General features: G+C 41.9%; 1 protein-coding gene across 2 annotated transcripts; it reads right to left on the reverse strand.

The window, feature by feature from the left end:
- Positions 1–5,389: 5,389 nt before the first annotated feature.
- Positions 5,390–7,993, reverse strand: otos (otospiralin). 2 transcript variants are annotated; one of them, XM_072473500.1, is made up of 4 exons: positions 7,852–7,993; positions 7,604–7,666; positions 7,317–7,343; positions 5,390–5,830 (listed from the first exon to the last, which is right to left on the reverse strand). In XM_072473500.1, exons 2-4 carry the CDS (start codon positions 7,659–7,661, stop codon positions 5,601–5,603), a joined length of 315 nt encoding a protein of 104 aa, XP_072329601.1. In that variant the 5' UTR covers positions 7,662–7,666; positions 7,852–7,993; the 3' UTR covers positions 5,390–5,600. The 2 variants fall into 2 exon arrangements, with proteins under 2 accessions (XP_072329601.1, XP_072329602.1); XM_072473501.1 differs by having other exon boundaries at positions 7,817–7,942.
- Positions 7,994–10,853: the final 2,860 nt, after the last annotated feature.

Here is a 10,853-nt window from a genome sequence, read left to right on the forward strand (position 1 = left end):
TTTAGCCCTTTTCATTGCTGTTTCATTACCATAGCAACGGGTGAAAGTCAATGGCTGAGGTAACCACAGAGTTTATGTTTGTAATAAAGAGAAACTTTGAAAGAAAACTTAGAAAAATACAACTTCTACAGATTAGATGGGAAACTACCTCCTCGTGTAAGTATATGGGCCTGATTTTCCTCTGCAACGCAATGTGAATTTGTTTATTTTCTGGATGCAAGGTGGTGGAGAAAGAAGCAGAGGTCTATTATATAATTTATCATCCCAGGACATTTACAGAGCTCTCCCACCAAGGACAGAGTACCTCTGCCTGGTGTTGTGATCCCAGTTGATGTTATATTTGGATGGGAAGATCTGGATTGGAACATCCCAGAATGAAACCCTGGCCCGAAAGACCGTAACTTCTACTTTTCTTTGTAAACCATAGAGGAACAGAGTGATAAGGCTGCTAATATGTTTTAACAACAAGAAAAAAAGATTTATTTAACATGAAAAAATTGGATTACAATACTCTTTTACTCACCCTTTAATTTATCAATTCCACACATATTTTAGGATTAACACGAATTACAAAGGACATCTTAAGATCCAATGGTCTCATTAACAGATAAAGTCCCTTTTAAGCACACAAGATGACTGTGGTAAGACACACTCCTATCTGAACCCAAGTGAATGTCTATGGATTTCTCCTCAAAATGCCCCCAGATGATTCTTACACCGTGAGCCACCTTGTCTCACTGAACTCCGTCTTCCACAAGAGTGATTTCAAATTCCGCTTTATAAAGTCACACTTTCAAATCTTCTTTTAAATTATGCTATCCCTCTTCTGCTTCCATCAAGGTTTCACTTTCAGGTTGTATTCCTTTCCCTTCAGGTTTCCTTTGTCTTAAAGGATTTTACACAAACTCCGAGGTCCAGCCACCTATTTTCACAATTATTTCAAATAATGTATCCTAAAAAGTAGTAATTTCTCACAAACCTTAGCACTACCGCAGATATCTTTCTGGCCCCTCACGGCCAGTGTATTTCAACTCTCTGTAACTTTACTGAACAGTAATCTGTTCTGGCTCCCAGTTTCCTCTGTTCCATTAACTCCCAACTTCTTGGAAATTTCCTTAATTTCTCCAGTTTCTTTAACAAACTAGACTTTAGATTTGCGGCATCTATTTTCTTAACAATTATTCCATCATATGGCTTTTCTTCTAGCAAGGCCACCTAAAATCAATTGCTCCTAGCAGAGCTGTGAGAGCTGCTCTCTCTCTTACTACCCAACTCCAACTGCAATCAAATTAGCTAAACTAAAACATAAAAGCTTCTGTACCTTATAAGGCCCCTGTTGCTAAGCAACCACTGCTGGTTTATTTAATCTTCATCTTGTGGCCCTTTCACATACAAGCACCTTCGTCCAGCATGAATCTAACTACAGGTTTCACCCCTACCGGCATAGAAACATTGGGCTGGATTCTCCAGTCTCCCAAGTGTCCCCAGAGAGCCATGTGTTTCTCAGGCGTTCATCGTTCGTTAGCTACTGGATTCCCTCTTCCCGCGCTTGTCAATGGGATTTCCCATTGTAACCACCTCAAGCCGCCACAAAAGAAAAAGTGAATCGCCGTGACCGGAGAATTCCTGCCATTAAATTAAACTCACTTAAAACTACACCTTATTTTTAATGTTTACCAATACAATTGTTGTTTTCCTAACACTGCATTGAGAATGAGCTGCAGTTTCCTTTGTCCTGCAAAGAGTCCAGGGCTGAGAAAAGGGATGAATGAGCTTGGTAGTATGTTTCGAGGCAACAGCCCGAAAGTCTTGGAGCCAGCCACCAGTCAGATTTCCTCTGTCTGATTTTGGGTGCACTTCAGAAGACATAACTTTAAATTAGTGAATAATAGATGGCCAATATCACCACATTGCTGCACTGCCCAAGGTTGAAGAGTCATTGATTACTGGCTCCAGACAGCAGGATCTTACAGATCCTCTGCCAAAACTGGATACTCTGTGAACTGAAATTCAACCAGGTTACCTCCTCAAGCTCAATAACTACGCTCTCTGGTTTTGATACGGACATTGGAGAGAAGCAAACTGAGCTCTTTCATTTTTTTCACTGTCTGTCCATAAGCAGAGATGTTTTTATTCTTTGAAATTCACTGGCGTGTTTCCCCAAGCCCTCTTGTTTGTGAAGTCACTTTTTACATGATGTGCAGGAAATTCTCTTTATGGTTAAATCAGAAGTATTGTTTATTCACACTTTCAAACCTGGGGGATGGTCATTGTGACTACATACACACAAGCACACACAAAAAGGAGATTGGAAAGAGTTTTACAAGTAGGAATAACTTAAAACAGAAAAACAAAACAAAATGGGGATATTAATTTGTGCGAATGTCGGAGTCAGGAAATGTCAGAGTTCAGCGAGGGTTCCTTCACATAGAAGTTAATGTTCAGGTGGGTTCAGCCTTGGGATAGGCTTTGTTGTCAGCCTGGAGTCCTGCTTTGGTGTTGATAGGATGGGTGTTAATAGCAGACTGCACTCCCAGTCCAAGGATGTAATATTGAACCTCCCAAAGGCCAAAGGAGTTTAGGACACGTGGTGTTCCCATTGATGAACCAGCTTCAGTTTTAAAAAAACAGTTCCTCTGTCTCTTGTCAAAATCCATTGTTCACCTTCGGAGATAGATGGCGACTATTAGCACTGCTTTAAATTTCACCTGTGCAATAAATCTGCTGACTCAGGCACAGGAAGCAGCATCTGTCAATTCCTGGAAAGAGAAAAACAGTCAGCTGGGTTTAAGCCCCCTCAGATCTTTGATCTGCAAGCCTTTCATTCATTTCTCTTTGATATTGATTTTACTAGGTTGTGATTGACAGCTTCCATAGCCCAGTTGTCAGCATTGTTCCATTCATCTCTGTTCACCATGAGTAACTTTGAACTGGTCAGGTGTGAAACTAACCACAATGTTTACAAACATCAAGCTTTGATTGACAGCTCTGGACCATTTCAAACAGGGTTAAATGCTTTCCCTTCATCTCCCTTCACGGTTGAGTGACTTTGAAGTGGTCAGCTCTGAAACTAACAGAAAGCACTTAAATTAGGGGGTCTCAATGGGGGGAGGGGGAGTGCAGGTCTCTTTATTTAGTCAAAACTCACTGGAATGGAACTGTGGGTCCATCTCGGACTCCGACCTCAGGGGGACAGGTCTTATGCGAGCCACCTTCATGGCTGCGGTGGTAAGTGGAGCACTTAAAAACAGCTCCAGCTGCCAGGCTGTTTAGCGCTAATTCTGGCTCCAGCGATTAGAATGCCTACTGGGCCAGGAATTGCTCTGAATTTGTGTCAACAGAGAGCTAGCCCATTTGCATGTCCTGATTCACTTACCGAATAGCGTCCCTAATGGAAACACAAACTGCACACAATTCAGTCCCGGCATCAACACCCAAATGGAGAATCCTGCCCATGGAATGCAAACATAGAAGTTGGCCATTTGACCCCTCGAGTCTGTTTCACCATTCTATAGGATCAAGTTCCACATTCCCATCTACCCCCGATAACATTTGATCCTCCACCTTAAAAAATATTCGATGACTCCCGTCTCCACCACCTTCTGAGGCAGTGTTGCTTTGAAGATCTGACCATACCATGACTTACAATCGAAAATTCTGCAAAGAATTCCTCGTTTCTCCAAACAACCCATTCCCCATTGTTGACGTTCATCGTTTCGATGAGCACAAACAATTCAAAAACTTTAAGACAATATAGCCGCAGTGATATTTTACTGGGAACAGGTCATGAAGGAATATTTTACATCTTTTAAAGATGCTTCAAGCTGATGACTACAATTGTGTTTTTCTAACGGGACCTTCAATTTTGATGTCTGTCAGGCAGGAAATTATTAACACCTGCCCGACCATACTTGCAGCATTAGATTGATGAGCACAACAGTGGCCATCCATTTGGATTACTTTGTTCGGGCACCCACATTTCTAGGGTGCCTCTCAGGCTTCAACATAGCAGAAAATAAGCCCTCACTGTCTTGTCTAAGCAGGGATGGAAGGTGTCATCTGCTCTCAAACAGAACGTACAAGTGTCCACAGTGAACTCTTCTCTCGAGGCTCTGAATATTAAAAACCATAGACTTACGTTTTCTTCAAGCCGGTTTTGGTACTCAAGTGGGTACCTTTGGGCAGGCTGGTGCATTGCTTCACACTGGGCAAGCAAACCAAAAATATTCCTTTCATCTGCGCCCAGCCCAGGGAACATAGAAACTCCAAGATCTGACTATGACTCGTCCTCTGCCAATGGCCTTGCAAGGGATGGATGGAATTTTTCCCCATTGCAAGTCCCAGTGTTAGATGTGACATAGAGAGACTCAAAAATATGTGTCCTGGTACATTTATGGCAGCATCTCCACACCCCCACTAGAATTTCAGCAGAGTAGTATAATGGAAGAGACAAAGTTTTGACGCCCTTTCATCTTGATGTTCTTCGGAGGCCTGTTTGAAATTTCACAAAGCATTGTCTGCTGGAAATGTCCAGGCAGCCCTTCATGTTGAACCAGGCACAAAACTCCTTTTTTCTCTTTTTACTTTCTCTTCAAGTAAATAAAATATTTATATGCATGCAATTCACTTTGGTGAATCACTGTCAGGTATTTCAGAAAATTTAGAAACCTAGCTATTTTAAGTAAATAAATTACATCTAAAGGCAATCTCTTGAAGAATTCTACCAGTACATCATCCTATGAGAAGAAGCACTGTAACTGATTGCCAAGATATAAATTGTGAGTCAGGAGCTTACTGGAACAGAGGAAAAAGTGCCCATGTACACAACAACTCACAGTACTGTCAGTGTGAGTTTAGGGAATTTTACAAAACATAATCAATGACGTGGTTTTGCTTTGGATTCATAGTTCAGCAGAATACTCTTAAATGAAAAGCTTTCTTTCGGCCACTAGGTACTAGAATGTAGATAAATATTTAAAAACAAAAATAATTTGTTGTTGCATTTAATTACAAGATGTTATCTAATTAAATTTTACACTGGGTGCTGCACAGATTATAAAGAACTTTGGGAATTTAGATTCCACTCTGTTATTTCTTTTCATTTATACACAATCTAGGCTTGAATTCTCCAGCTGTTGGGATTCCCTTTCCTCGCTGGCAGTGCACCCCCGCTCACGGGTTTCCCGGTGGCGTGGGGTGTGGTATCAATGGGAAATCCCATTGACAAGCGGCAGGAAGAGAGAATCCCTCCACCAGCGAATGGTGCCAGCAAGAAACACGTGGTTGGGGGGGGGGTCCAGAGAATCCCACCCATGATCTATTTGTTTTATGGATGTGATGGACACAATGGTCACAAAACCATTTCTTTCCAAAATAAAATGAGGAAGCATACTGTGAGATAAGCTTTTAATACAATGCAAGCAAATTCTGTAACAGGATTCTAGATAAAGGAGTCATACGATTAATATGCTACAGAGGTGCAATAGATGGATGAGGCAGATTATAATGTTACAATAGTTCTGTATTAATGTCGTTAACTTTAATTCTATTTGTTTACATGTTCAACAAAAAGGTGTGCTTTCTTTGTATCCTTTTCTTCCCTACTCGTGTGCCTCCTTTGCAATCTCGACTTGTACTTCGTGTTGAATTTCTTGTTGTTCTGGGGTATCATAGCCCATTGTATTCCCCAGGGAGAAATGAGCAAAGAAAGTGTGTGCCAGTTGCTGGATCCTTTCGTAGTCGCCAATGCTTCGGAAATATTCCACATATCTCCAGAAGTCGGTAGTGGAGTAAGGCCAGTACGGCAGGCTTCGTTTTTCCACATGGTGAGCTAAATAAGGAGGGAAAATCCACAAATGGGTGTTTCTCACACAAGAATGCAATGTGTCTGCTTCTCAGTAGGATTATTTAATAAAACAGGCACTCAGGCTACTATGTACTGCATTTTACCAAATAAAGACAATCCACATAAACTGATAGGTGCACAGAACCACCAAAATGATATGAATATAAAATGGGCAGCCTGGCATATTAATATGGTATCATCATAATACTTTGAACATTAGAGGGGGGGGTTGGGAGGGTTGAGGGGAGGGGGACTGTATGTGTTAATGCTGACTATGGGTGATTCCTGATTCCTTTTTGTTATTTGTTTATGTTAACATGCGGGCTGCTGTTTGGGGGTTTGGAGGGAGGATGGGACTGTTGTTATTGATATGGGGATTGACATTTCATGAGTTACTGATTATTGTTTATTGTTGGTGGGTGTAAATTTGGGAGAAAATGTGAAAAAGGAGGAGAATAAAAATGTTTTTAAAAAAATAATACTAGATCTAATTTAAAAAAAGACTGCAGATCATTGTACCTTAAACATACACAAATATAATATAGGTAAATCAATACCTTAATCATGCATGCATATCAATACTCATGAGAATCAATTATGCATAGCATATCTTTATATCAGAAAAATATACAAGAAATGAAATGAAAATCGCTTATTGTCACAAATAGGCTTCAAATGAAGTTACTGTGAAACAAGCAGTATAATATCAACATGAAATGAAATTAAAATCACTTATTGCCACAAGTAGGCTTCAAATGAAGTTACTGTGAAAAGCCCCTAGTCGCCACATTCCGGCACCTGTTTGGGGAGGCTGTTACGGGAATTGAACCGTGTTGCTGGCCTGCTTTGGTCTGCTTTCAAAGCCAGCGATTTAGCCCTGTGCTAAACAGCCCCCTCTAAACATCAAATCACTGCAATTTAACTAACATATATATTCCCTACCTCTTACTACTTCTGAAATTGACCATATTAATTGTGTCCATATAAGTTAGGATTTAATGAAAAACCCAAACTACAGTTAAGTTCTAATACAGACAATGTAAATATTTTATAAAAGTGTTGCCAAGGAAAAATTATTTGAAATGTAATTTCACCTAATCTTTTGTAAGCAGCCAGGTTTCCACTGCCCATGCATGGATCCAAGTATTTCCTAAACAGATGCCCATTTGTACTCACTAAAGACGGTGCCTCAAGTTTTCTTCTGGCATTTGAGTAATTTATTTGTCCTCCGAATCTAGAGGATCTGCAATTTGCCTCTTTGGGAAGTGAATCTTATTCCTACTTTCTATCACTATTTTGTACCCAATGACACCTAAACAATGCAATGGATCAATTCCAAATTACATTCCTACACATGGATAATTACAGCATATATATATATAAGTTGTACAATGAAAGAAACTGTTGGAATAAAATAAAGTTTTTTTATACATTTCCAGATCTGATAAGAATGTGAAATAACAGTTTTTACCATCTGACTGCCGGATCACACTGGCATCTGCACATAAATAAATGGAAAAATGATCAGAATTCAGAGCAGCACAATTCACAAAAGGGCTTTTCATAACCCTGAAATAAAATACCTCACTTGACTGATGCCAACATGGCATTTTAGGATTCATCTAGGTCACTGAGCAAAATTAATAAAACCAGCTTAGAATCACACTGGATAATTTTAAACTGTCAACATTAACTTTTCAAGTTAATAGCAATTTTGAAGTTAAGTGAAGTTTCTGAAATAGATTTTATTAAACTTACCAGTTAGTATGTTGAAGATGAGAAATACAAAGAGCCCAAAACAGACAAACCACTTCATTGTGACTGTTAAAACAAAATTAGACATCCAATCAGTCCCAGCTTCTCCAAATATTTAACAGTGGTTGCAAATTAAACTTTTTACATGGTTTGCAGATAAATTTGCAAACATCAAGTAAAATCATGTTCTCTTCATTAATCTAACCTTCAACTTACCCTTAAAGAGTTCCAAATAGATTATTGCTACTTACGTATTCTGTAATGGGTTGCAGTGATTAAAAGAAAGGTTTAAAACTTAAAAGTCAGCTTCAGACCTTGAATGCGCTGCTGGCTAGTTGTGGGACAAAATGTTTAAATTGGCTCAGGCTAAATTGCAAGACAGAAACGTCACTTCTCTGACTGAAGGAATTTTATAATGTGCCCATTCTGTAAGCCCTGCTGCCATTTGAGAACTGACCAGTTTGATTTTAACCCAACAGCGCCCTCTTATGCTAAAGCAGGAGAGGTACATCTGTAAGGAAAAATAGAATTTGCAGTAACTTAATTTTTTTAATTCATTTACGTGATGTGCATGTCGCTGGCTGGGCCAACATTTACTGCCCATCCCTAATTCCCCTTCAGATAGTGATGGTGATCTGCCTCCTTGAACAGCTGCAGTACATGTGGTGTTGTAGGTACACCCATAGTGCCCAGCAACAAGTTAATAGCCCAGATTTTGCTGGAGCGAGACATCTCACAGTGTACTTCGTTAGTTAGAACTGTTCATGTACGTTTATATTTTAAAGTATTTTGCTGGAGGTGTGAGCCTATAATGGCAGAATGGAATGCTGGTTGGTTTCAAAATGGAAAGCAAGAGGTGGGGAGTAAAGAATAGTTATTCTGAGTGGCAGAGCTGGGCGGTGGGGTTCCACAAGGATCAGCGCTGAGACCATTATTATTTGCAATTTACATCAATGGTTTGCACTTTGGAATCAAAGCACAATTTGAAATTTAGTGGATGACACCAAATTGGAATGGGGGGATAGGCAATGCTGAGGAGGGCTGCAATAAATTATCGGAGGACATTAATAATGTTGCAGAATGGACAATAATTGGCAAATGAAGGTTAATGGAAGTACACGTGAGGTAGTATATCTTGATAGAAAAAAACAGGAGGTCACTTATTACATTGAAGGTGTGAGTCTGGTTAGGGTTGAAAAATGAAAGGAGCTCAACGTACGAATGTACCAATCATTAACACATGTGCCATAGGTTAGCAAGGCAAGAAACATGAGATTTTATTTCTAGAAGGATAGAATTGGAAAGTAAGGAAGTGATGATAAACTTGTATTGCACCTTAGTTAGAATGCACTCAGAGGGCAGCACGTGGCACAGTGGTTAGCATTGCTGCCTCACGGCGCTGAGGACCCCAGTTTGAATCCCGGTCCTGGGTCACTGTCCTTGTGGAGTTTGCACATTCTCCCCGTGTCTGCGTGGAGTTCACCCCCACAACCCAAAGATCTGCAGGTTAGGTGAATTGGCCACGCTAAATTGCCCCTTAATTGGAAAAATAAATAATAAATTGCCCCTTAATTTATAAAAAACAAAGAATGCACTCGGAGTACTCAGAGTACAGTTCTGATCACCATATTATAAAAAGGATATAAAGGCACTGGAGAGTGTGCAACAAATATTTACAAGGATGATACCATAAATGTGTGGGAATAGATATCCGGAAAACATTAATGAGCTGGATCGCTGTTCTCTTTAAAACAGGCAGATGGGTGACCTAATGGAGAACGTTAGAATTGTGATAGAATGGATTTAGAATCAATGGCCGAATTTTTCGGCTGTTCACGTGGGTGGGGTCTTCTGGTCCCACAGACGGGGACCCCCGCCTTGGGCTTCCTGTTGGTGATGAGTGCATTCAATGGGAAACCCCATTGACAACATTAGGCCAGAAGCTCCCGCCACCGGCAGGATGCTCGGTAAAACCCGCCCAATGTTTCCACTTGTGGGGAAGAGCATAGCCAGAGTCCATGAACTCTATTAAGATTCAGAAGAAACTTATTTACACACAGAGTGGTAAGAATGTGGAACTGGCTGCTATTGCAATGACTGAAGTGAATAGTTGGGTTCCAATGACACGAGAAGAAATCCAACATCGTATGTTCAAAATGTTATCCTTATTACTATTTTCAATAATGGATTTCTTGCTGAACAAAAAAGATGGCTGTTACAAGTTACATGACCACAGGGTGGCCCTTTGTCTGAGAGCTACGTCCAGGAGTAACATGAACAAAAGTATGCTTTTTGCAGTTGTGGAATCTCACACCTAATTCTCCAGGTCCCTTATAATCATGAAACCAGGAGACTCACAAATCAAAACTCGTTATATATGCAAAGCTGCTAACAGACTCATATCATGCCTGGGACTGTCCATGCCCATTTCAAAAGGGAACAAAAAAGAATTCATTTGCATCTGATAAGCTTGCCTTGTTAGCAGAGTCAGTGATTCTGCCTAGATAATAACTTCCCAACACCAGATACTCAATATGGTTGGTAACTTTTTCAGATTCCATGGCATTTTACGCTGGTCGGAATTGCATTTCCCACTGGTTGGAATTGCATCCCCCCACCAGGGTGGCACAGTGGCGCAGTGGTTAACACTGCTTTCTATGCCACTGAGGACCCGGATCTGGGGTGAAATTCTCCCGAAGCGGCGCGATGTCCGCCGACTGGCGCCCAAAATGGCGCCAATCAGATGCTCCGCATCTTTGGGGGCCGAGCCCCAACATTGAGGGGTTAGGCCGGCGCCGGAAGAATTTCCGCCCCGCCAGCTGGCGGAAACGGCCTTTGTTGCCCCGCCAGCTAGCGGGGAAATGACATCCTCGGGCGGCGCATGCGCGGGAGCGTCAGCAGCCGCTGACAGTTTCCCACGCATGCGCAGTGGAGGGAGTCTCTTCCGCCTCCGCCATGGTGGAGACCGTGGCGGAGGCAGAAGGGAAAGAGTGCCCCCACGGCACAGGCCCGCCCGCAGATCGGTGGGCCCCGATCGCGGGTCAGGCCACCGTGGGGGCACCCCCAGGGCCAGATCGCCCCGACCCCCCCAGGACCCCGGAGCCCGCCCACGCCGCCTTGTCCCGCCGTTCAAAAGTTGGTTTAATCTACGCCGGCGGGACAGGCAATTTATCGGCGGGACTTCGGCCCATCCGGCCTGGAGAATCGAGCGGGGGGGCCCGCCAACCAGCGCGGCGCGATTCCCGCCCACGCC

This window comes from Scyliorhinus torazame, chromosome 14 (genome assembly GCF_047496885.1).
Source record: "Scyliorhinus torazame isolate Kashiwa2021f chromosome 14, sScyTor2.1, whole genome shotgun sequence".
In the NCBI taxonomy this organism is placed as follows: domain Eukaryota; kingdom Metazoa; phylum Chordata; class Chondrichthyes; order Carcharhiniformes; family Scyliorhinidae; genus Scyliorhinus; species Scyliorhinus torazame.